Source organism: Equus caballus, chromosome 8 (assembly GCF_041296265.1).
Source record: "Equus caballus isolate H_3958 breed thoroughbred chromosome 8, TB-T2T, whole genome shotgun sequence".
Lineage (NCBI taxonomy): Eukaryota > Metazoa > Chordata > Mammalia > Perissodactyla > Equidae > Equus > Equus caballus.
In genome coordinates, this window is record NC_091691.1 from 24838454 (window position 1) to 24864549 (window position 26096).

Consider the following 26096-nt stretch of genomic DNA (forward strand, 5'->3'; position numbering starts at 1 on the left):
GGGCTCATCTCCTGCCCCATCGTGCTCTTGTGCATCTGCTCCAGCCCTGCTATCTCCCTCCACAGGCGGAATCAGATGGTAACAATCACAAACCAGCTCTTTACCTCCAGTGCTGTGCCGCCCAGCAAGTCCCCTCAGTGCCAGCCACTAGCTTCCCTCTCTCCCCGTTTCACTCACTCAGCAAAGTTTCCACAACTCCACCGCGAGGCAGCTCTGCGGTTCCTCCCCTGTCTGCTGTCCGAAGGTAGGCTTGAGTGCACTTCAGCGATCTCGGCAGAGCTGAGGGATTTTCAGGCAGCAGCTGCACTCGACAACTAGGTGTGGTCTGGAGACCAATCACAATCTCCGTGTGGTCCCTGAGCTCTCAGGGAGCTGCGCACAGGCGATCCCAGGCCAGGCGGGGCACTGGCAACCCTGCCCGCCCTCCGCCTGTGTCACCACCACAGCCCACAGGGCTCCGAGGATGCCTGCAAAGCTCCTGACTTAGATGGGCTGAGCATCTCAGCAGTCCACTAGGGGGTATTTCATGCCCCTTCTTGTCTTGCTTTTCTAAACACTGCAGGTGGGATATAGTCCAAATCCTTTCATAGAAAACTCACACTGAGAGCAGTCCCATCCTACTCTGAGTCTCAGAAGAACCACTGTACAAATGGTACTCACTTATGACCACCCAACTAAAGTAAAATCTCATCTTAGAAAACACGCAAGTGTGAGCATGCGTGTGTGTGAGAGCCAGGAGCTCCTGGTGCTTGATTCTAATTTACAGAATTTAGCAGTTTAAAGACTCATTATAGGGGCCAGCCGGTGGCACAGTGGTTAAGTTCACATGTTCCGCTTCAGCAGCCTGGGGTTTGCTGGTTCGGATCCTGGGAGTGGACCTACGCTCACCGTTTGTCAAGCCATGCTGTGGCAGGTGCCCCACATATAAAATAGAGGAAGATGGGCACGGATGTTAGCTCAGGGCTAGTCTTCCTCAGCAAAAAGAGGAGGACTGGCGGCAGATGTTAGCTCAGGGCTAATCTTCCTCAAAAAAATAAATAAATAAAAAATAAAGACTCATTAGACAGTCACCTTCCCAATGCACCCAGTTCCAATTTCAGCTCCTCCAAATGTGAGGCAAAAAGAGCCAGTTGGGATTTCAGCAAATAAAGAACAGACCCCTTCTCAGATGTAACAATGAAGGAAAAGAAAGCACAAAGTTTATGCTGTTCTGCTTATTTTGCTTTTCACAGTAGTTTGTAAAGACTGTTTTGACCTTTAAAAAGGCAGGCAGTGTGGACATCAACCCTTTTATCAACATCATCATCTAGAAACAAATGGCTCTTTAATTTGATCAGGATCTCTTATTATCAAATCACTGCCCCGGCCGCAGCCTGACTGAAAACAGGAGCAGAACATTATCAAGCTGCTCAGGAAGCCAGTGAGTAGTAATTGCTCCCCCAGAGAATTGGTCATCTGAAGGGCTTCTGTGTCCTGCCTAGTCACAGGAACGAGAGCATGGCTGAGATTTATACCCTCATCCCACACCAAAGTAACAGATGAAAACCAGCAGCTGTTCCAATAGGCCCGATCTGTTTCACTCCCATCCTTCAAAGGTATGTCTCAAGGAGTTCAGCGTTCGAGCCTTTGCGGCTTCTGGTCGCCACCCAGTGTGGAATATCTTACAGCACTGGACTAACTGAAGCTAAGAAACACTATGTCGCTTGAAGTTTATATGCATTCACACAGAAATAAGAGAATCTGAGGATATTTACATTACTGCCTTTTTCTTCAATTGCTGGACGAAAAAAAGGCATCATTTTCTATAGTGTGTCACCACTAAACCCTATGACTGAATATAATCCATGAGGCTCTGGAGCTTAACTCATGGTCTGTTCAGAATCCATAATCTATGTGATGTCTGCGTTTCTATGTCCTGCCATCTTTATCATGGCCTCTCTTCCTGTCTGTTTTACTCAGTTTGTTTTGATATTTTTTAAAAAAGTATTTCTTCTTGGATTCAACTGTGACAAATATAAATGATTCCTCTTGCTGATGGGCCAGTCTTTAACAGGGAAGTGAGAATAAGAGACAAACCAGCACGTGAAGACTAATCTTTTTTTTTTTTTTGAGGAAGATTAGCCCTGAGCTAACATCTGCTGCCAATCCTCCTCTTTTTGCTGAGGAAGACTGGCCCTGAGCTAACATCCATGCCCATCTTCCTCTACCTCAGCATGGCTTGCCAAGCGGTGCCATGTCCGCACCCGGGATCTGAACCAGCGAACCCCGGGCCGCCAAAACGGAACATGCGCACTTAACCACTGCGCCACCGAGCCAGCCCCAATGATGATTAATCTTAATCCATCTCCAGTGAGGGCAGAGCTACAGCTGACAACCACATGGAGACCCCTTCCCAGTCCTCAAGAATCAGATTTGCTATTTTTAATCCTCCTCCTTTTCACCATTACTTTCTTGCTCCACAGTTATAGTGCAAATACTTATTTCTCTGTTGGCTAAAATTCAAAAGTGTACAGTAAGACACAAAACAGTGCCTATGTAGACTTCTTTATCTACACAGACTTCTTTTTAACGGGACCTCTGGTGTAGCAGAACTGTCTACCCAACCAGACAAAAGTCCAGACATGATGTAAACAATCCACCCTCTCCAAGAATAAATGTACCATTCACATGCCCTTTCTCAGTAAGGGCACACTCCTTTGAACAAAGCCTGCTTCAAGTATTAAATGAACTTACACAAAGGTGTACAATATATAATTATCCACCACTTTCTATTTGCATACAAATGAAGCAATTGATGTTTTTCAGTCTTCTGCTGAATGCATTTTTAGGAGCTTACCTAACTGCTCTGAGCAAGCAAGTATAGAGTCACGAGTGAAGGCAGACATATGAGACACAACTGAGTATCTGTTCATGGGACAAAAACCCCAGCCAAGAGGACTTGACTGGACTTGAATCAAATCCCATGAGACAAAAACACTGAGGGACAAGGTGGATTTCATTTTCTAAAGCAGCTGAGGCTGACAACTGCTGGGGCTAGAAGGTATAAGCTAATCTCCTTGGGATAACAAGTACTTGAACAAGGATTTCTAAAACAGGAATAGTTTTAAGACATTTCCAAATACTGAATGCCAAACCAAATTAAATCCACGAGAAGAAAATCTTTTAAGTATTACCTCTTCTACTGCTCATTCTTATATTAAAGAGATTTTTTTAAAATATAGAATTTCTCCTTCACTCATAACATGCAATGTGCTAAAAGAATTCCACTAACGAAAAAAAGTGAGGTAAAAGCATGTATGGGTACTAACTAACAATAGAAACCACAGCTGGGGAGGGATGCTGACTTGGTCCCCCAGCGAAGAGGGGGATCAGCTAATTTTGCTGGAGACTTGGGCAAGAGCTGCGAAGCCGTCAATGTGGTCCCCTTCTTGGCCTTAACTCCTCCAGATGCTGGGATGGAGCAGGAGGGAGATCTCCAACTTCTCTACCAACGCCCATGCTCCTCTCTCCCACAGCCTAGCAGGCTTCTGCAGGAGTAGCAGCAGCTATGGCGGCTGTACTCCAAGATCACTGATGAGTCGCTCCACTGAGGTTACCAGACCAGGGACTGAAAGAGAGCTGGGTGTTTCATGCACAACAAATGCAAGAGGCTGAGTATGGAGTGGCTGCAGAGTGCTACAGAAGTACATGTGGCAGTTACCAGGGAGATGGCGTTGCAAGATGCCAAAGAAGCAAGAGTCGCCACTGCTCACAGCTGGATATTGGGGCCCACAATGGGCAGGGAAGAAAACTGAAACCTTGATGGAGGCATCTACCACTGAAATGTCTTGGAGTTAACAACATGCGCACTAAGAAAGTGTCTTCAAATGGTTAAATTCTCAGGAAGCTTCTCCCCGATTTTTATATTCCTCAATGTAAAAAGCCCTTCACAAGTACGGGACCCACAGAGATTTAGCTGATCAGATGATAAACTTTGTTTTGGCGAAAGAAGCTCCCACAAACCTCTTGCTTTATAGAAGCAGAGGAATCAAAACTTGCCTTAATGGTCCAGTAAGAGAAAGACTGGTGACACCAAATATAATGTGCCATACTTGCAGGAATAAGAAATCTCAACTCAGTGACAATATTAGCTCTAGCCCCCAACACTTAACCACTGCCCTAGGCATGACGTGCCTTCAAGAAACGCAGCACTACTCATTAGGGGCGGGGCTTTCCACTTTTATTTTCATTTTTACCTCCTCAGTCCCTGCTTCCTTATTTTAAGAACTGGTCCCATCTGTGCAGCTGTACAGATTATCCATCCTCACTATCCTTAATATATTTCCAGAGGTTTCTAATGAAGATCCTGAGCTTAGAACATTAAAAACTAGTGTTTCTTTTATCCAGGTCGATTCTCTTCTATTCTTCTTTCTTCAAAAAATTAGGAACACAAAAGAGAAGCAGAAAGGGAAAGTAGTATAACTTAAGAAGCTGATCCCAAAGTAAGTTCTGTTTCTTGTTACTCCTCTGTGGGGTTGCACTTCCTTCCAGCAACTTCTTCAAAGGTGCAGTTTATTCTGCAGTTCACTTGTTAAGTCTATTCTGAATGCCCTAGAAAGGTTTTTCCATGAGAGACTCTATCCAGCTGGCCCCGTTCATTAGTTTAGTGGTGGCAATTACATATTCTGTACCTCCATCTTCCAACTGGGAGAGAAACCGCAGGGCAGCAATTTCAGCAAAAGTTACACCCCCAAGGAAAAATATCAGAGTGATTCGGTTTTCTCCTGGTTGACCTAAAATTCAAACATTTCAGAATTAAGAATTATTTATTATTGATGCTTCTCTTCTCACCTCTGAAAAAATGGCATCATTCATAAGTAAAAAAGTCAAATGTGTCTTGATACAGACAGCTCATTTGAAACTCAGGAACATGATTTTGATCTCAACGTTTTTTCCAACTATTGAGATCCTCAACACAGAGTTTGAAAGCTGCTACTCCTGAGGGAATGATGAGTTCTAGTGCTTAGAATATAATTAGCAACTAACAAAAGAGGTAGATTGGCCTCTGACTCCTAAGTACTTTACAAATGTATTTTACAAAGCAATTGCATAATACCTGAAAACCACACTAACAGTACACAATTAATTATCTGTAGACACCTGGCTGTAGACTTACGTTTCTTTTGCAGTCCCGTGGGCAACGGCTGCCGTTCTTCAAAGTGGGGCCCTGGAAGTATGCGGAGAACTTCCTCAATGCTCCGCCAGCCAGGCCGGGAAAGCAGCTGGGCCAGTCGCACACTGAGAGGGGCATAGCCACTGTACACATAGGATATGTCCGTGGGATTCTGTTAAATAAATAAAGAAAAAAAGCCTACAGATATAGAGACTCAGAGCCACCTAACTGTGGCCTTTTGGGTAATCCAAAATTATTTGATTTGGCTTTGAAAGCAGAAACACAACTTCCCCCAATACCTTGCTCTAATCCACCGTAGGTGGGCTCTATTCTTAGCAGTCAGAGGTTCACTTTCAACTCAAATCCTAAAAAGCCACTCAAAGCATCTCTAGGTACTGAAGATGAAAAATCGTTACTTGGTTCAGCAAGAAACTTCTTGGAGGGTAACTTGGCACTCTCTAGCTGAGTAACAAGTACGTAACACCTCGAACCCTGCAGTTCTACTTGTAGGCATTTATCCTACAGAGGGGCCCGTACACCAGGGAAGAAGAGACCAAAGCACAAACATATTAACTACAACACTGTATGTACCAGCAAAAGACCGGAAACAACCTGAATTTCTATCAAGAGAAATCTGTTAAATCATAAAATAAGGTATATCTGCAAAACCACTATGTAGCAATTAAAAAGGACTTAAAAAAATGAGGTAGGTCATAGAAGGATCTTCAAGACACAGCGTTAAGCAGTGGATGGGGTGGGGAAAGGCAGGGCAGAACAGTGAGGAGAGCTGAACTAATAACTTGTTTACATTGTAGAACACAGAAATTGAGAACATCTATATTCCCAGTGGGGAAAAATAATCTGATTTTGCTATTCATAGACAAGACTGTTTAATTATGTTTTTGTTGCAAGAGGCAGCCGAATAAAGTCCCTTATGAAGAACCAAAAAAGAAAATAAGAGAAAGAAAGGGCCGGCCCCGTGGCCGAGTGGTTAAGTTGGCGTGCTCCGCTGCAGGCAGCCCAGTGTTTCACTGGTTCGAATCCTGGGCGCGGACATGGCACTGCTCATCGAGCCACGCTGAGGCAGCGTCCCACAGGCCACAACTAGAAGGACCCACAACGGAGAATATATAACTATGTACCAGGGGGCTTTGGGGAGAAAAAGGAAAAAATAAAATCTTTAAAAAAAAAAAAAAGAGAAAGAAATTTAGAAAGATTGGAATAAACAATAAATGGAAGGCAAAGTACACCCAACTTTGGAGACAATGGCATTGAGTATGTACCATTTACGTAAAAATGCCTGAATATACATAAAATCTTTCTGGAAGGACAGAAAAAAAACGGGTTACAATGGTTGCCTCGGAGGGGAAATTGGGATTAGATGTGGAAGTAAACTTATTTTTCACTGTATCAACTTAAAAACAAATTTGCCTGTTATTTTACCCTCAAAATGAGTTTATTTGGGAATAACCAAAAGAGAATTGCAATTTGGGATGGGCATGCTATGTTGAACCACAGGCAAATGTGAAAAACAAAGGAGGGGAGCTGCTTTTACAGAGAAAAAGGGGGAGAGGGAGAGGCTGTTCTAAAGGCAAGCCCACTGGGGGAGAGTAGCAGCCCAGGCGGCCACAGGTGCCTTCCTTCGGCAGTTTTACGTCCTGTCAAAGATGCAAGCTTACCGTCTCTTCCTGTTTGGTCTAATTGACAACGTATGGTAGGGCATGAGAGCTCTCCCTACAGGCCTTCCCAACTCCAATTTACTTGCGGTTTCTTTTAGCATTTCACAACTGTCTGGCTTACATTCTGACTTTTTAACATGTGCTGGATATTCTCCAGATCCTCCCGGCCCTTGTCCTCAGCGCTCTGTGCCCAGGGGGCAAACCTGCAGACTCCACACCTGCGCACTCCCATGCCCTCTGTTTGGGTTTGGCCAGTGGGAGGCACTAGAAGGAAACTGCAGAGCGAGCAGCAGCGTGAGGTCAGAGTTCATTGCCCTGGCTTTCTCTCCGTGACACTGCTGGAGGTTGGCTGCATCTCTCAACCAGAGACCTCGCATCCCTCGTCTTATCAGATGGCATCTCCACTCAGCTCTTCTCTCCAGGTTCTGGAACAGCTCCCTCTCCGCGCCCTTAGGCCTTGGCTGGGAAGGCTCCTCGCTGCACTGCCTCTCACTGACCCACCTCCACATCTTCAAGAAACTCTCCTCAAACTATCCAGTGTGACAGCACCCTCTGTTTCCTGCTGGGATTCTGATGGATACAACAGATGAATACACTACTTTTTCAAAAACATTAGAAAATTGTTTTTTGAAAGCAAGGCAGATGTGTAGATCAAGTAGCATATATTGTCAAAATAAACCATTAACCAGTAACTACACTGAGTTAAAGCGCAGGAGTGTCTTACTTGTTCATTTACATCATCCATCCAGAGGCGTAATGTCTTCCGGATCGTTGGGTAATTGTTTCTGCCCCCCAACTGTGGTTTCAGCAGGCCAGCCTTCTCAAGGTTGTGTAAGGTCAATATGTGCTCATAGCCGTACGTCTGCAAGAGAAGTCGTCTGGCCTTGATGTCAGATCAGGAAAAGGGTTTCTGCAACTTCCAAAACAGAGCACTTGCAACGCATCAATTCGGTCTGTGCTCCAGGGCACGTGACCAAAGTCCAGGCCACGACTCTCCAGGGGCACAGGGGCTGGGCGGAGGACAAAGCCTGCCCTAAACTGCTTGCCCATCACATTATTCCAGCTAAGTGTTTCAAAGAGATTTTAAATTCTTCCTTTAAAGTCAGAATTTGTGGACCTAATTTAAAGTGAACATCAAATAAATTATAGCATATTTTTATATGGGATATAATTAGCTATAAAAAAAAGAATGAGGGGCCAGCCCGGTGGTGCAGCAGTTAACTGTGGATGTTCCGCTTCAGTGGCTCGGGGGTTTCAGTGGATTGGTTCAGATCCCGGGTTCAGACATGGCACTGCCTGGCATGCCATGCTGTGGCAGGTGTCCCACATATAAAGTAGAGGAAGATGGGCATGGATGTTAGCTCAGGGCCAGTCTTCCTCAGCAAAAAAAAAAAAAAAAAAAAAGATTGGCAGAATATGTTAGCTCAGGGATGATCTTCCTCAAAAAAAAATATGAGGCAGATCCATACATCCTGATAAGAAAGATCTTCTAGATATATTTCTAAGGACAAAATAGTATAATAATAATATGTATAGTAGGATTTTATTTCTGTTAAAAAAAGATCTAGTAGATAATAACAACAGCAGCCAACACAATACAGTACTGTCTAGGTGGGGGCACTGTTCTGTTCTAAGCACTTTACCTACATTAACTCAGTCACCTTTATTCTAACCCCATGAGGTAGATATTAACTCCATTTTATTTTATTTTATTTGTTTATTTATTTATTTTGAGGATGATTAGCCCTGAGCTAACATCCGCCACCAATCCTCTTTTTTTTTTTTTTTGCTGAGGAAGATTGGCCCTGAGCTAACATCCACGCCCACTTTCCTCTACTTTATATGTGGGACGCCTGCCACAGCATGGCTTGATAAGTGATGCATAGGTCCACACCTGAGACCAAATCAGCGAAACCCAGGCTGCCAAAGCAGAGCGTGCGAACTTAACTGCTGAGCGATCAGACTGGCCCCTACCTCCATTTTACAGAGAAGTTTAAATAACATGCCCAAGGTCATGCAGCTCCTGAATAATAGAGCTGCGCCTTGGACGCAGCCTGTTTCGCCCCACAGTCTGCGTATGTAAACGTTCTTTGCATGTAAATGCAAACCAGGGAATCTGGAAGCATACACACCAAACGGCGACACTGGATCCATCCAGGGAGGGAAACGGGGTGCAAGCGGGGCGCAGGGACACTCACGTTTTGTGCAGTACACTTCTGTTTTATTTGAATCTTATATGATGAGAATGTGTGTGTTATGTGGGTAATTTTTAACAAGGCAAAAAACCCTCAAAACTGAATGAACATTTAGTTTTAACAATAATGTACTTAACTGTGACTGATAATAACAATAAATAAATACTGCTGGAGATGCTTTTAAACAGAGAGGAGAACTTTTAAAGTAATAGTGGGCTTTTCTTTATTACAAAGTAACACAGGCTTAATTTAAGTAAGTCTGCTAAGAAATTATCAGAAATTTGCAAGAAGTACCCTTCCTCCATGGAACACTGTCTGGTTAAGAGCATGGGCGCTAGACACCAACAGCCTGGGTTTTAGTGCTGGCTCTGCTACTTGTTAGCTGGGAGACCTTGGCCAAGTCACATAACTACTCTGTGCCTCAGTTTTTTCATCCATAGAATGGCGATGATAACAGTATCTAAGTCACAGGGCTGCAGCGAGGATTAAACAAATAAATACATATAAACCTCTTCCAACAGAGCCTGGCGCAGGGTACACACTAAGTAAATGTTAGCTACTGTTATTATTATGCAAACACAGTCAACAATGATCAGTACCAAAGAGGATCCCTCTAAGTGTCAAAAAATTTACAAGACAGTGGAAACAATCCGCCAAAACAGAAGCTTTGGGAAGTACTTTTTTAAAAGATGTTTTCCCCCTTGGCAAATTAGTAATTTAAAAATATACTGACCTGGAGAATTTCCCTTTTGTAATAATCCAAAACTTTTTGTTTGAGTCCACTGTTGCACACGGACTGGAGGCAAACTAGTCTTAACACCTTGATGAGGGGGTGCTTTTGGGCAATACACTCCTCAACGTAACTGTTGACCTGCAACAGAGCAGACATGCAGACCAGCGTCTGGTTTGGGACCTACAGAACTTGATCGTTACTATTAGTTTTCAACGTCAATAAGGGAGATGTGTGGGAGAATGGTTCATTCCTTTCTCACATTCCCTAACCGCTTCCAAAGTAGGTCGTCCGGCCCCTACCACACGCACCCCGGTCACCACACAAACACACAATAATTGGGAGCACAAGGCCGGCAAGGACACACTCAGGCAATACAAGCCTGTCCGGACTCATAAGTCTCCATGGACAACCTCCTGAGAGGCTGCTGCACGTCTGGGGCACGTGAGACCTAGTCCACCCGAAAAACAGCAGAACTTAGCAGCAGAAAGTAAAAGGAAATTTTTTAGAAGACAGGAACTTTTATAAATTGAATAATTTTAAATTTATTAATAGAGGTGGACATGTATGGAATTATATGGCCAATTCTCTCAGAAAGCAAATACCTTAATTTATCTATTACAGCCCTTAAAGATCTTTGATGCCACGGGCTGGGTCTCACCTCTCTGTGTATGACAGCAAGTGCCCTGCATAGAGTAATGTTAAATATCCATTACTTGATAAAATCTATATTTTCACAATTTGCATTTACTCTTAAAAATATTTTCTTAAAAATATTTAGGCAAAACATAGGAATCAAACCAATTACTTTTCTAGCTATAATTTATGTTTGACAAATTATCAATTATTAGTTAGAATAGGTTTATTGTTCACATACCTTATCAGTGTCTATTCCAGACATAAACTCCTGCTCCACTGTTAATTTATCAAAGAAGTCTTCAGAAGCTAAAATGTAATGAGCACGTTTGCAACTTAGAAATTAAATGAACATTAACGCTTTTATACACAGAGCATGATTAAGAAACAAGACATGCAAAAAAGCAAGCAAACAAAACGTTCAAGTTGTCACCTGAAAAGAATCTTCTGAGAAACAGAGAAAACACCTCAACCCTGTACTCCTGATTACATCTGTATATAGTTGACTACTGTACCCCTTTGCTGTCCATAGGACTCAAAGACAGATCTCACGAATTTTTCCTCAGGATCAATGAAAGCTAATTTCCCAAGAGCATTTCACTTTGATCAACAGATTCAACCCAGTTTCACTTGATTTCCACTTCTATAACGTGAAAACAAAGGACTGATTTTCCAAGCCTGTGTTTACGATTCAAAGCATCCTTTATAAAACAGGGCACTGACCTATCTCCTACTCAGCTTTTACAGCCTGTGTTTTAAGGAATGAACTCGTCTCTGGTTTAATACACATCTTCCAAGCTCTTTCAAAATATTCAACTGCACTCTCTACACCAATCCTGCAGAAAGTTTTCGAGGGAAAAACAAAAACTAAAACACATCACGTTACTCTAATTAACTAATCCTAAACAATGGGAAAAGAAACTAGACAAAAAGAATTAACCACCTCGTATTATGGTGGCGCACTTACGGAAGAATTATTTCTTCTTACTGATAGTCCAAATATTTTGTCATATGATTATATTATTTTAATAATGAAAAAGAATGAGTTAACCACAAATGGAACATTTTTAACTATGAATATGCATGTATTTAATTAATATTGAGGATAATATACAATATTAAAGTAGAGCTGACTTTCCCACGAAGTGTCCTGGTGCCAAAGACCACGGCGTCAGACAGCATGGGCAGGTCAGCCCCAGATGAACACAGTCACCCCACAGGATACTCACTAGTAACATCTTTGATTAACTCTGCGATCGAGGTATGGTTTGCAAGGGAGCCTCTTGCTGCCTGCATGTGGGGCAGCTGGGAAACGAACTGCTTGATCTCCCCAACTGTCTTAGCGTTGTGCCTTTCCTGAAACGGGGAAAAGAGCAGAACCATCCAGCAGGGAAGATTCTTTTTTTAAGTGCTCTGTTCTTCGTGTTATTCAGAAGACATTTAATTTACATTAACGCGAAAGAAAGAATGGAGTACAAATCAATCAGGTCAAACCCACCTCCAACGTTACATAGAAAAACAGAAAGGAGAGACTTCACGGTCCTGTTTACTGCGTTAGCACTTCTCTCGAGAGCAGAGGCCTGCGGCCTTCTCTTCCTACGCACCAGCTTATACTGTGATCAGTATTTTGTGGGCATCTGAGTATTTGTGGGGGACAGTATTAGGTAAACCACAAAAATTTCTGAGTAAAAAATGAAAACATCATGTTAAGAGGGGAACATAACCAGCAAAAAATTCCCTCTGTAACAGAAAAAAATCCTTTCTTACTGCTGAACCTCAATCTTGAATATTGTCTAAGAACAAAGTGAAACTTGCTTAGTGATGAGAAAATATTTTTTGCAAAATTTAATCCAAAAGTAACTTCAGAAATATGAAAATCAATTAGTGAATATAATTCCTAAAAAGATGAAATCTGGTAATACCTACTCAATGAAAAATTAGTTTTCAAAAAATTCTCCCAATTTATATTTCCAAAGTCTAAATATTCAGAACTAATCATCTTAATGAATTCCCATGTTTCAAAAACAAGCTGAACCAGGAATAAACCAGAGCCCGGGCTGGAAGAGGCAGGAAGGTGATAATGAAGCTGCCCATTTAAAAGCTCTGGGCTGTGGGGATTTCACCGTCATTATCACCCGCCCCGTGTGCAGGGCTCCCCTGCCACCAGCACGGTGGCTGAACTTGGAGCTTTCACCCCAAAGTTCACTGCAAGTTCTATTACAGAGGATCTTTCATTTAGAGTACAGCTGGCTTCCTTTTAAGTGAGGTAGGAAAAAATTTAAAAGAAGAAAGTAAACAATTGTTTATGAGTGAAGCTTGTAAACTGTGAACACTGCCCCCCACACCCCCCAAAAAGGAGAAAAATTTAACACAACATCTTTTCTCGTGGGTCTGGGAAAAAGTTTAAAAAGAAACCCTGGGGTCCTCCAGTAGCTGACTTGGCGGTTTCTTAGGATGAGAAAGGCGCAAGTGTACTGAAGCCCTGCTCTGTGGCTGCATCTTTTTGGACCTCCGACACTCCTCGGGGGTGGGCGGTCAGGCCTGTGACCCAGGGCAGGAGGATGACAACCGGCCGTCTCACCTCAAAGGCTGCAGAGATCACCTTCGCTTTCTTGCTGAGCACAGAGCCCACTGCATTGAAGTTTTTATCTCGGATCTCAGCATACAGCTCCTCTGCAGAATTCAGCTGAAGCTTCTTTGCTTCTGTGGGAAGATCCTTACCACCATCGCCCTGTTTCTTGGGTGCAAATTTCTCTGGAGGTAATTTCACATAACCTGAACAACAATGAAGGGAACCAGCACTTGTGTGTGTGTCCTACGGACCCAATGGAGTGCCCAGGCATGAAGCAGAAGTCCCCAATTCAGGAGAGAACATAAGCCAGCTTTAGGAAAAAAAGGAGTACAGCACTGAGCTTTCGGTTTTTCCATGATCAAAGTACACTTTGATTATAAATAAATCAATCAGGGTTATCATTAAAAATTTCTCAAATTTTAAATGCTGACAGAAAAAAACATGAAGTGGGCTCAAACCAAATACGTCTGTGACCTCTGACCTAACAATCTGTCAAGGCTGAACCCGAGCAGGCCTCCCCGCAGGTCCTCCATCTACTGTCCCCGACCTCCCGTATCAGCCTTTCCCCCAGAATAAGTCCCACCTGTGCCCTCTGCTGTGGCAAGCTGGTCGCCTCCTCATTCCTTCTTTCATCATGCTGCCTGCCCCTGGCCAGCACGGCCTCTAAGCTCTCCCCTCTTTCCCAACCCAGTACAAATGCCACCTCCTGCACAAGCTCTGCTGAGCGACCACCAGCCATGAGCACCTGTATTCTCCAAACTACAGTGCTACTTGCATTTAACCCCTGGCCTCTGCTCACAGGGACAAGCACAGTCCTGCAACTACCCATCCGGCCGGCCCTCACGTGACCAAGAGCAGTTTGCTTGGCCGTCGTCTAACCCTAGTGTCTGAAAGTCCAGGTCAGTATTTTTATGTTTTCAGATATTCTTTGATTTATATGCAAAGGAAGCGCCTCCTAAAAAAAGGACCCTTTATCACTTCTCGGCCTTGTGGCTAAGATCAAGTGTAAAAAAATCAGCTTTTGGATATTTTTATCAGACTATCTATTAGTAAAAGTAGATGTCACTTTACTTACTGTTCTGAATGCCATAAATTTCATCAATGAGTCCTTCGTATGTAAGCTGAGTGGCAAGAGGCGTTAATAAATCCACATTTCGATCGAGCAACAAGAGATTATCAAAAACAGGAAATATCGAATTTTGGCTTCCCGTAAATTCTCTCTTCATCCTGATCATCATATTGGCCACTTGCTGGAAACAAAACATTTGATCAAGAGGGACCCTCCTGGGAATTAGTAGATTTTAAAATTCAGCTAAAAACAGAAAGACAATCAAAAAAAGTGAAAAAGGGAGAAAAACTGCAAGAGTGAGATTGGTAAGAAATAAGCAGCTACAGAAAAGTATTTGCTGTTGGCCACCCACCTATTCCAGCACTTACACTTTGGCCAATGGCAACCGCTATTTCTCAATGAGGCGTAAAACCAGAGACAGTCTGTTTTTGCTGTTCATAGCAGTTCTGTCTATAAAGTCGCCATGAATACTGAACTAGCAAATACTGAGCCTCTGCTCCCAGGGGAAATACAGGGTTCAGTTCCTGCGAGCCTCCGCTCACAACATTTTTGTCAACTGATCAATATATAACCTGGTTTTACGTGTGCTTCTGTTTAAAGACGCCTTATTCAACATATACTGTTGATTCATCCACACCAAACTCATGGCCAACAGCACCATCACTCGTGCCTGAGGGCAGCGCATCTAACACAGGTATTTTCTCCCTAAGGTCCTCACAGCCTCCCTGTGCTGGGGAATGCTAGGCAGCGCTTCAGCACTATGCTTGGGGGTCATTTTAAACAGCAAAATCACCAAGAAATAGCACAAAAGTGAAAAAAATGTGTCATTAAGTGGTGTATGGCACCATATAGTGGCAAAAAGGACATTTGTTTACAGTGTGAGAGCTGAGACAGGAAGGCAGAGCGTCACCTTGTTCTACTTCAACTGGGAACATGCACATTAGAGAAGTCAAATTTTTTGCCCCTCTGGGCCTTCTGCGAAACTCAGAACATCAATTTTGGGGTTACAAATAAACTGTAGCAAGTAGGCAAATTCACAGTAAAAAGCATTGACTGCCTGTTTGTAAACAGCTTCCCCTCCCCATCTGGGCACCGGGGGCCCCTTTCCTCACCACCAGAGACACCTGCGTTTCTCACCCGGGCGCACTCTCCTTTCCCAAAGATCTGGGGGATCGTGCCGTACAGAGCCTGCAGGGTCATCAGCCCCTTGGCTGCATGGTAGAGGCTCGTCTGGTCACTCTCCAGGTAGCACTCCTGTGGGGAGGAAGGGCCGGTTACTGTCAGGCCAGGGTCATCTGGTGCCGCGCAGGGGCCCGCCTCTGTCTGTCCTTGGAATTCGGGATTCCTGGCACTGGGATTCCACCTTGCAGGGGAAGCTGGGGACTGGAGGCCATTTTACAAAGCTGCTGTTTGGCACTCAAGGCCACGAGGCCCACGGCTCTGCTGCAGGGGTGTGGCCGTGGAAGCAATTCTGCCAGGGCAGACCCCTTTGGAAGAAAAGTGCTCACCAGACATGCTAGCTCTTGAATAAACTACTTATTAATAAAGACTCACACAGGGAATGGGTGCTCTCAGTTCCTATGTGAGTGTAAACTTTGGTAGGGCCACATGCTAATACCCACAAATCGCACATATTCTTTGACCCCAAAGTCCCAGATGACTACACAACAGAATACTTTGCGGTTTTTACAAACATGAGGCAGATTTTCATATCTACTGACAACAAATAAATGCTCTAACACCTGGAGAAATGAAAAGGGGTAGCTGAACAATCTTTAGAATGTGATCTCATTTTCGGAAAATATATTTTACTTTACAAAATACACAAGGTATATTTTGTAAAGTATACAAAAATATAGTTTTTTATATTGAAAAAAGAGCCCCAAAAAACTCCCACACACATGCAAAAGCAGCTAGGAAGTGAGCGGAGACGCGATCAGTTTTGACACTGGTTAGTGAGAGCACAGGTTCTAGACTCAGGTTGCGTCCATCTGAAGCCCAGCCGTGTCACTTCCCAACTGGTCCCAAGGCCCCACCCAACGTGTCTCTAGCCTCCAAAGCCAGGAGTGAGGGGATACTGGAGGGGTTAAGGAAGAGAGGGGGGGGCTCTCGTGCACTCTGCCCGGGTGGGGGAAGGAGGGCTATCTCCAGGAGGACACTGTGAGGAGTGTTTAGTTATTACTGAAAGCCCTGTCGGACGGCTCTCCCAAGTCTGGTGTACTTTAACATTTCACTGAATATGACAGGCCAAAATCAAGAATGTCGGAAGACACACTTTCTGGCAAAATTACTTAAAACTCCTGATAGGAGGAGAGCTAAGATGAAAATTTGAGAAAAAAAAATATTAGGGAATATGTCTCAAAATAGCATTCATATTTTTTGATTTAAAAAGTTCTATCATTGGGGCCGGCCCGGTGGCGTAATGGTTACATTTGTGCGCTCTGCTTCGGTGGCCCGGGGTTCGCTGGTTCGGATCCCGGGTGCGGACACGGCACTGCTTATCAAGCCATGCTGTGGCAGGCATCTCTCATACAAAGTAGAGGAGGATGGGCATGGATGTTAGTTCAGGGTCAGTCTTCCTCAGCAAAAAGAAGAGGATTGGTGGCAGATGTTAGTTCAGGGCTAATCTCCCCCCTCCACCAAAAAGTTGTATTACTATAAAGACATTTCTTTTATAATTCCACCTTTTCAAAAAAGTTTAAAAGTTAACAGATATTAACGCTGAATTTTTTGCTCTAACATAAGTGGTAGTGGGGTGGCTATTTGTATTAATATTCCAACTCTATTCTGTGCTTGTGGAATTCCACATGGTATTTCAAGCCATGAGGACATTTTGCGAGGGACAAATGCTAACGCCCATTAACATTTAAATACACATATTTTCTGACCTCAAAGTCCCACATGCCTACACAATAGAATACCTTGCAGTTTTTACAAAGGAGATAGATTTTATATACACTGATTTTTATATATACAAATGAAGGCCACAACATGTTAAGCAGTGTTATTGAGCATTCAACTGGCTGAACTCTAATTCCCTTATTGGTACAGTAAGATGATGGAGAAGATCATAATCATATCCTAAAGCACAGAAAGATCCACATGTTCCTCCTGATGACCCAAACCACTAAATTATGCTCATTGCTTAGAATAACATAAATAAGTAAAATTAGATCGACTTCATCAGAAACTGGGGTTGGATTTAACATTAGGTAGAACTATTAGCTTTACCATCCAGGCAAAGTCCTTGATTTCTAAAACAGAAGCTTAAGTGAACAAAGCCAAGGGCTTAAAGTTCTCAGCAGAAAAGAATTCTGTCCTTTTTTGCAAATCCTCAATTAAACAAACAGGAAATCTCTCCTCTGGACAGGTTTTGTCATGCCCGGACAAGTTTTCCTCAGCTGGTACCAATTCATATTAATTACATGATGTGAATTAATTATATGTAGTTATAATTATAGATACATGATAAAGTGAATACAGCAAAATGTTAATTCCAGAATCTAAGTGATGGGTATACGGCTGTTCACTGTACAATTCTTCCAACTTTTCTGTATGTTGGAAATTTTTCATATAAAATGTTGGGGGCAGGGCTGGCCCTGTGGCTGAGTGGTTAAGTTCGTGCGCTCCACTTTGGTGGCCTGGGGTTTTGCCAGTTTGGATCCCAGACGCAGACACGGCACCACTCCCCAGGCCATGCTGAGGCGGCCACCCCCCAGAGCACAACCAGAAGGATGTACAGCTGAAATATACAACTATGTACTGGGGGGCTTTGGGGAGAAGAAGAAAAAAAAAGAAGATTGGCAACTGTTGTTAGCTCAGGTGCTAATCTTAAAAAAAATAAAAATAAAAAATAAAATCAAACGTTCTGAGGGGAAGTCTATATCTCATTGGATGAGGTGTAGTGTAAGCAAACAATGGGAACATGGTAAAAAAGAGCCAAGAAACTCTCTTGAGTATAAAAGTAATCAGTGGTGCCTCTGAGGTCTCCCCCAGTTTAACTCTTTTAAGCTGGTGATCACTGTAACAACACACTGGGGAAGAAAAAACTGCAAATAATTTTTTGTACACCAGTGGCGCTCAAATGTTCTGCAGACCAGCAGCATCAGCGTGACAAACCCGTAAGTCAAACGAAATACAGATAAACGTGATTACATTAAGAAAAGACAAATGGCAAAAACTACTACAAGCAAAGTCAAAAGACAAATGTCAAAGAGGGGTAAAGAACACCCTACAGATCCAGGGCCCATATGCACAATACCTATGTACGAGATAATTCACACAGCACTGCCTCCAACAGGACAAGATGAAAAACAACGAACTATTCTTCAAAAGGGGGGGCGATTTAATAAATTATGAAAAATAAATTATGGTACATCCAAACAATGGAACACTACGCAGCTTCAACGAGACTAAAGCAGCATTTTCATATTTGGTAGAAAATGACTCCAAGATATATTAAGAGAATAAAGCAAGATATCAACGCTTTTTGGTGTATGCTACCATTCGAATAAAAGTGGGGAGGGTATTATATATACTATGAGCTGTAGCTGCATGAAGCATCTCTGAAAAAATAAAAAGAATTAGTAATAGCGACTGCATGTGGCAGGGAACTGGCAGTCTGAGAACTGGGTGATGAGTGGCTTTTCACTCTGTACCCTTTCTTAACTCAAAGAAACTTACCATGTGCACAGATTATGTTTAAAACATTTTCAAATTATTTTCTAAAGATAAAGTAACATTCTTAGGAGAGAAAGTGCTCTTTGAAATAAAGTTGGTAAATAAAACAAATGCATAAAACTACATTTGCAAAAAACCTTTCAGAGCTGGAGAACAAAGGTATGCACATTCACTAATAAACTTATACTGAAAATAATCAGTAGGGAAAAATACTGCTGGAACAACTGGCTACCCATATGGAAAAAATCAATTAGTCCCCTACCTCATAACACACACTTCCCAACAAATACACAATTCAAGCTGGATTAAAGACCTGAATATGAAAAGCAAAACTTTAAAACTTTTAAAGGAAAATATAAGATTTTCTATGTCTTCAGGATGGAGAAGGATTTATAAAGACTCAAAAAACTGAAAGAAGGGGCCGGGCCCATGGCTGAGTGGTTAAGTTCATGTGCTCCGCTTTGGTGGCCCAGGGTTTCGCCAGTTCGAATCCTGGGCGCAGACATGGCACCGCTCATCAAGCCATGCTGAGGTGGTGTCTCACATGCCATAACTAGAAGGACCTACAACTAAAATATATACAACTATGTACCAGGGGGCTTTGGGGAGAAAAACGAAAAATAAAATTAAAAAAAAAACTGATATATTTAATTACTTTAAGTTGGAGGGACTCACACGTCCCAATTTCAAAGCTTACTACAGAGTTACAGAAATCAAAACAGTGTGTGTGCTACTGGCATAAAGACAGACATACTGATCAATGGAATAGAACTGACACACCAGAAATAAACACTTACATTTATGGACAATTGATTTTCGACAAGGGTACCAAGCCAATTCAATGAGGAAAATACAGTCTTTCAGCAAATGATGCTGGAACAAAGAGATAGCCACATGCAAAGAATGAAGTTGGACCTCTACCTCTCATCAGAGAAACATGAACTCAAAATGGGTTAAAGACCTAAAGATTAAAATCACAGAACTCTGAGGAAAACATAGGAGTAAATTTACGACCTTGGGTTAGGCAATGATTTCTTAGATATGACACCAAAAGCACAAGCAACAAGAGAAAAAAACAGATGAACTGAACTTCATCAAAACTAAAAACTTTTGTATATCGAAGGATACCACTTTCACCAAGAAAGTGAAAAGAACCCAAAGAATGGGAGAAAATATTTCCAAATCAGATATTGGGACTTGCATCCAGAATATATTAAGAATTCTTACAACTCTTATAATGAAAAGATATCTATCCCAATTTAAAAAATGCACATGGAGGGGCTGGCCCCGTGGCCGAGTGGTTAAGTTCACGCGCTCCACTGCAGGCGGCCCAGTGTTTCGTTGGTTCGAATCCTGGGCGCGGACATGGCACTGCTCATCAAACCATGCTGAGGCAGCATCCCACATGCCACAACTAGAAGGACCCACAATGAAGAATATACAACTATGCACCGGGGGGCTTTGGAGAGAAAAAGGAAAAAAATAAAATCTTTTAAAAAAACAAACAAACCCCCCCCCCCCAAAAATGCACATTGATCTGAATAGACATTTCTTTAAAAGAAGACCTAAAAATGGCCAATAAGCACATGAAAAGGTGATCAATACCATTAGTCACTAGAAAAAATGCAAATCAAAACCACAGTGAGATAATACTTCATACCCACTAGGATGGTGAAATTAAAAAACACACAGACAATAACAAGCGTTGATGGGGATGTAAGGCCGGAACCCTCATGCACTGCCAGTGGGAGTATAAAGTGGTGCCATCACTGTGGAATACGGTTTCTCAAAATGTTAAACATACAGTCATCAAATGACCCAGCAATTCCACTCCTGGATATGGCTTAGAGAAATGAAACATATATATACACGAAAACTTGTATGAACGTTCACAGCATCATGACAGGCATATAGCAGAAAGTCATCAGTTGTTCAACACAGATAAATGAGAAACAAAATGTGGGCTATCATTACAATGGAATACTATTTGGCCATAAAAATGAATGAAGTACAGACACCTGCTACAATATGGATGAACCTTGAAAACATTATGCTAAGAAAGAGGCCAGACAGAAAAGATCACATTTTATATGATTTCATTGATAAGAAACCTCCAGAGTAGGCAAATCCACACAGACTCCAATAGACTAGTGATTGCCAGTGGCTGGGGACGATGCTAATAGACACTCATAAATTTGGCAAAAGCTAAAGTCTGACATTAAAAAAGAAAATGTCAAACTTACTTTGAACGCACCCTCCGATTCCATGGATAACAGATCCCCATCAAATGGAATGAGATCTAAGCTGTACTCCTCCCTATGAATAAAGGATCCCAAAACACCCAGATCCTTCAACCGCTGTTCGCACAATAAGCTACGTCGTGGCACAAACAAAATATGGAAATCTCTTGCTGGGCCACGTCTGTCTTCACTGCAAAAGAAGTAACATTTGTTAGCTTATGAGCTCTCTAGAGTCACAGACTATTTCGCTTAGTTTATCCCTACAGCCTAGCCCACTGCCTGGCACACAGGAGGCACTAAATAAATGCTGGTTACATAAACATATGCATATTGACTTTCAGACCCAAATTGTTACAGTTGCTTCCTTGCTCTCTTTTTTCCCCTGACAAGAAAGAAGCACTGATTCATAGTCAGTATTTTTAGATGCACTTTCTAGCTTTCTCTTAAACCATTTATGTGGCATCAAAGCTCTCAGGTTTATTTCAGCAGGAAATCTGTGTCTTATTGAAAACAAATAGTTCTTTAATCAAACCAGTGCAGTGATAGAGAGTCTTATACTAAAAATGAAAGATCGCTCTTGACTCCCACCTCTACTCTCCTTGAAAGTGAACTTCCCTAAATAGCCCATATGCTTTTAAGATTTTAGGGGCCACAGCAATCAACTGTACCACAGAGTGCAGACTGGGCTGAGAGAACTTCCTCTATAGATTGGATGCTGTGTTAAATTTTAATCAGCTCTTACTTATTTTGCTTATGAAATTCAAGCACACTAAATTCAATATATTGAAAAAATAACCATTAGAGGCTTTGTTTTTTTAATTAGAGTCCTTTCTACTGAAAAAGGCCCATACTTTTAGCTGTCCTGAAAGAATGCGGTCATATGATGACTCCCCCTCTCAAACTGTTTTAACAACTTCACAAGTTTCCCACGCTCCCTCTTGTATTCTTTCACGCCTGTCCCCGTTTTCCAAAAGATCACTTTCCAATGCACTGGCAGGAGAAGGGGTTGCAATGAGGACCTTAGTACAGTAAAACCATTAGAAGGACCAACCTCTTTTGCCCCACACATAAGCTCTGAGAGATACCTGAGCACATTTTCAGCAATTATATCCATCAATTCTAGCCTGGGTCTGACAAAAAAAATAATATTCTTGACATCAGCTGCTGGCAAACGACTTCCTTTAAGTGTAAACATTTTTTCCACTTCATGTTCCTAGGTAAACACATACACAAAAGGTTAACAAGAAATCTGAAACGTACCTATTAGATCCAGACTCAGACATCATAAACACTCCCAGTCAAATGCACTTTATTTTCAAAATTTAGATCCCCCGAAGCCAACCGTATAAAGGACAAAGTTTCAGGATGAAGTCACTGCTATTGCATTTGAATTCAAATGACTCTCACAGGATGAACTATCAAAGACACTAGGTAACAGGGAAATAATGCAACGCTAGTAATTTCTCTACGGTTAGGATCAGTATAGAACACCGGCCAAAGGACTACTGTACACAAAATGACAGTCACGCATTAGTAACAGTGTTTATAAAGACCCAAAAGCTTTGCAAACCAATTACTCAGGAGGAAATGTGAAATCCTACTGTTATTGCTAAAGTACAGAATTATTAATCCCTGAACAAAACTCAAAGAGCTCATTTACCTTCAGTAGCGAATACTGTGCAATCAGGCCAAACGGTCCTGTGAGGTACTCGTCCCAAACTATTGCCTATAAGAGGGGAGAAATATTCTCTTATTATGGTTAATATCAGGAATTTCAACAACATCAACAGAAAATAGCAGTCATATGTAGTAGGAATATTTGCTTCAAACTCTGAATTAACAAAAAGTTTAATTGGCTCTGACCACATTCATACCCTACGGGTCTAAAGAAAAAGAGCATCAGGGGCAACTGATGGTCATGGGAAAGTTAAGACTTAATCATCGTCCTAAACAGAAAGAAGGAACTGTGGTTTCTTGTGTATCAGAGTCATGGTATTATTATGTTGAACCATATGGAAACTGCCAATGGCAATAGTTCAAGCTAGTATTTTATATATAAGTATCATATAATCCAACTATATAATACTAAAACCTCTGATAGAGGTATTAAAAATCTTATTTCAACAGGAATTTTAAGTAACATGTCCAAGGTCATGCAGGGACCTTGGACACTATATACAGTATAAGGGAGTCAGGATTCCAGCCTAGGACTTAAGGACCCCACAAGTCATTGCTCTGGGCCACTATGAGTATTTCACCGCTAAACTCCAGGGACATTTCTTTTTCTTTCTTTTTCAAACTGAAATTTTTGTTGAGATAACTGTAGATTAACATTCAGTTGTAAGAAATAATACAGAGAGATCTCTTGTACACTTTGCCCAGTTTCACCTAATGGTAATATTTTGCAAAACTATAAGACAATATTACAACTAGGATATTAATCCAATCCACGATCTTATTCAGATTTCAGCTCATTTCTAGAGCTTGAACTGGACACCTCGGACTCAGCCTGCCTCCTTCTCTCAATGGCTGCCAGCACTCACTCTACCTCTTGGGGTTCTATTCTTTCTAAGATTGATTCCTGAGTTTCCCCAGTTCTTTTCTCTTCCGACTTGTACTGCCAGATACTTAGGGGGACTGATAAAACCTAAGGCGAGAGGGGAGAGGTAACGCCACTTAAAAGAAATCCTATAAAGTCTCTGATCTACAGTTTCAGACTCAATTGTGAGCTGGGTGCTAGTAAACATCTAACAGGAAGAACAATCCTATTTTAGGAAGGTCACGTTGAAACCTCAAACAACAACTGCTCTTATAATTCGTGTGAGCAGCAGGCTGTAAGGTGTTGGTTGCTTCACAGTCTTTCGAAGGTACGATTTGTAAAGTCAAGTACGATCGTTGTAGTGAATGGACACCGGAATCTCTACGTCCTTAGGCCAGGCCCGCCTCACTCGTCCCAGTGTCTCAGGGGGCTCCAGACCTGCTCCTCTGCACCTAAAGGGCGCCTGACAAGCCCGTTCACGACGGGCTGAGATATACGGTGGCTTACTTTGCTGCCATAAAACAATCGTGATGCCATGCCGACTCCAGGCTGTACGACTCAGGCCGCACCAGCCGGCCCTCTCCCCGCCTCATCGTTCCCGCCTGCTCGCCTCCCTGGAAGCCCCAGGCGACCTCGTACACCGGGGGCTCAGGCGGTCAGGGACGGGATTAGGCCAGACCGGACAGGGCTTGAGAGCAGTGTCGCCGCATCCTGTCCCTCACCTTGCTTCCCGCGCACTTGTCCAGGAATTCGCGCAGCTCGCGACGCACCGCCTCACGCAGCACGTTCAGGTTCACTCGCCCGTAGGACAGGTGCGCCGCCATGTTGCCCCTCGCCCCCTTTCCCCCCTAATCCAACCGTGCCCGCTTCCCCCAACGCAAGGCCCAGGAACGCGGTCACGTGACGGCGAGATCACGTGACCAGGGCCGCGGACAGCACGCCAAACCCGGAAACCGGAATCGGCCGGCGTGTGCCGGGCTCTTTTCTGGCCCTAGCGCCCGCCGCCTTCCTCCACCGCGTGGGTTCCGACGGCCCCATCCAGACCCTGCCTCAGTCCGGGGTCGCTGGGCGCTGAGACTTGAGTTTGAAGACGGAGGCTGGGTCCTACTCGTGCCGTTTAAAAATCGCGACTTTCTTCGTAGCAGCAAGCGTACTCGCTGTAAAATGGTAACCTGAACCTAAACTTGAGTGGCAATCTCTTAAATTATAGCAATCAAAAGCTCCTTCGCTTTGCTCTTTTGGTTTGTGGGCTAAACTTTACAAAACGGCCAGTAGCGGAGGGAACCTTGAGTACTTGTCTGTTCAGCTCTTTCTAGTAAACTTTCACTGCGACATGGTATTTCACACAAATACTAGCCGATGGGGAACCCAGGTCCCGCCAGTTGCTTCATCAGAAAATTCGCGTGTGAGTTGTGAGGATTAAAGAGGATGTAATTCACATGGTGCAATTCCTATAGAAAGCTTAGCAGGGTCCCTGGAACTTAACTGTTCAATAAATGATACCTATTGCTTTAGGATGACATATGGGTTTCCATACTTTGAGGTGGAAGTTGGCTAATTGGGATCGGGTGAAAGACGCTGAAAATGTTTCGTCTTCGAGCGCATGGCTCCCGTCAGTCTGTCATAACACTTTACGTTATGAAGAAGGGACTCGCTAAGCAATTACCATGGGGTCTGAGTAAAAAGCGGAATTTGGGGATGCAGAAAAGCAATCATACAATTATACATACTTCCACTCTCAAGTTTATGATTCCATCAAAGACATTTTAAAATAACTTGTTTTCACTCATGCAGACTGTTCTGTGCCATTTCTCAAACCGGTTTTCACAGGGATTCTCTACCTGTATCACAAATTATTCTCACGTGTGCGGGGTTTTGTTCAACTGAGAATGCGTATTATTTTAGAACAGTCTGTGAGAGTAAATGTTGAGCTCAGCAGGCCACGTCAGGAACTGTTGAATGAGGGCACAACTTACTCTAAGAGGTAGAATGCCAAGGCTAGTGAAATCTCAAGTATGCGTGAGTGGAAAAGAGTAAGACCAGGATCAACTATCCTCAAAACACGATCAAGATGATCAACAGAGGCGTTTTACTTCCTGTAGAGACACAATGATCGGAGACACTGCTGTAGTTGCCCTATAAAGATTGCAGACTTGCTTAGTGTTTTTTTTTTTTATTGAGATATAATTGACATGTAACATTGTATGAATGTTTCAGGTGTACAACATAGATCTGATAATTGTATATATTGCAAAATGATTACCACAGTAAGTTTATATGAGTCTTTTATTCCCCTATGGTCAATACTGAAGTCAAGGACTACTGTCAGGGTATTATTTAGGTAAAAGTAATGTTTTTGTTCAACTAGTAACTCTGCTTTGGAAATATCTACTTGTGGGGAAGTCTGTGCTCATAAAACAGATATTTGATTCAGTAATCATTTTGGTAAATATCACAGCAACTCTCACAGAGTTTCTTTCCAAAACGTCAAGGATTAATACATGGTGCCACTTATATTTTTGTCAGGTAATATGGTGTGATATAGCAATGGCTAGCAACCTTAGGTATTTATTTTATGCTGAATAGGTCATAGACTGCTTTGAG

At 42.7% G+C, this 26096-nt stretch overlaps 1 protein-coding gene across 1 annotated transcript; it reads right to left on the bottom strand.

The window, feature by feature from the left end:
- Positions 1–4197: 4197 nt before the first annotated feature.
- On the bottom strand, positions 4198–24627 carry VPS33A (VPS33A core subunit of CORVET and HOPS complexes). The gene is made up of 13 exons (XM_001496784.7): positions 24215–24627; positions 22614–22679; positions 22039–22166; positions 20957–21143; positions 15171–15287; positions 14040–14214; positions 12974–13167; positions 11622–11748; positions 10634–10701; positions 9760–9897; positions 7556–7693; positions 5156–5324; positions 4198–4772 (listed from the first exon to the last, which is right to left on the bottom strand). Exons 1-13 carry the CDS (start codon positions 24314–24316, stop codon positions 4591–4593), a joined length of 1791 nt encoding a protein of 596 aa, XP_001496834.1. The 5' UTR covers positions 24317–24627; the 3' UTR covers positions 4198–4590.
- Between the last annotated feature and the right edge of the window lie 1469 nt (positions 24628–26096).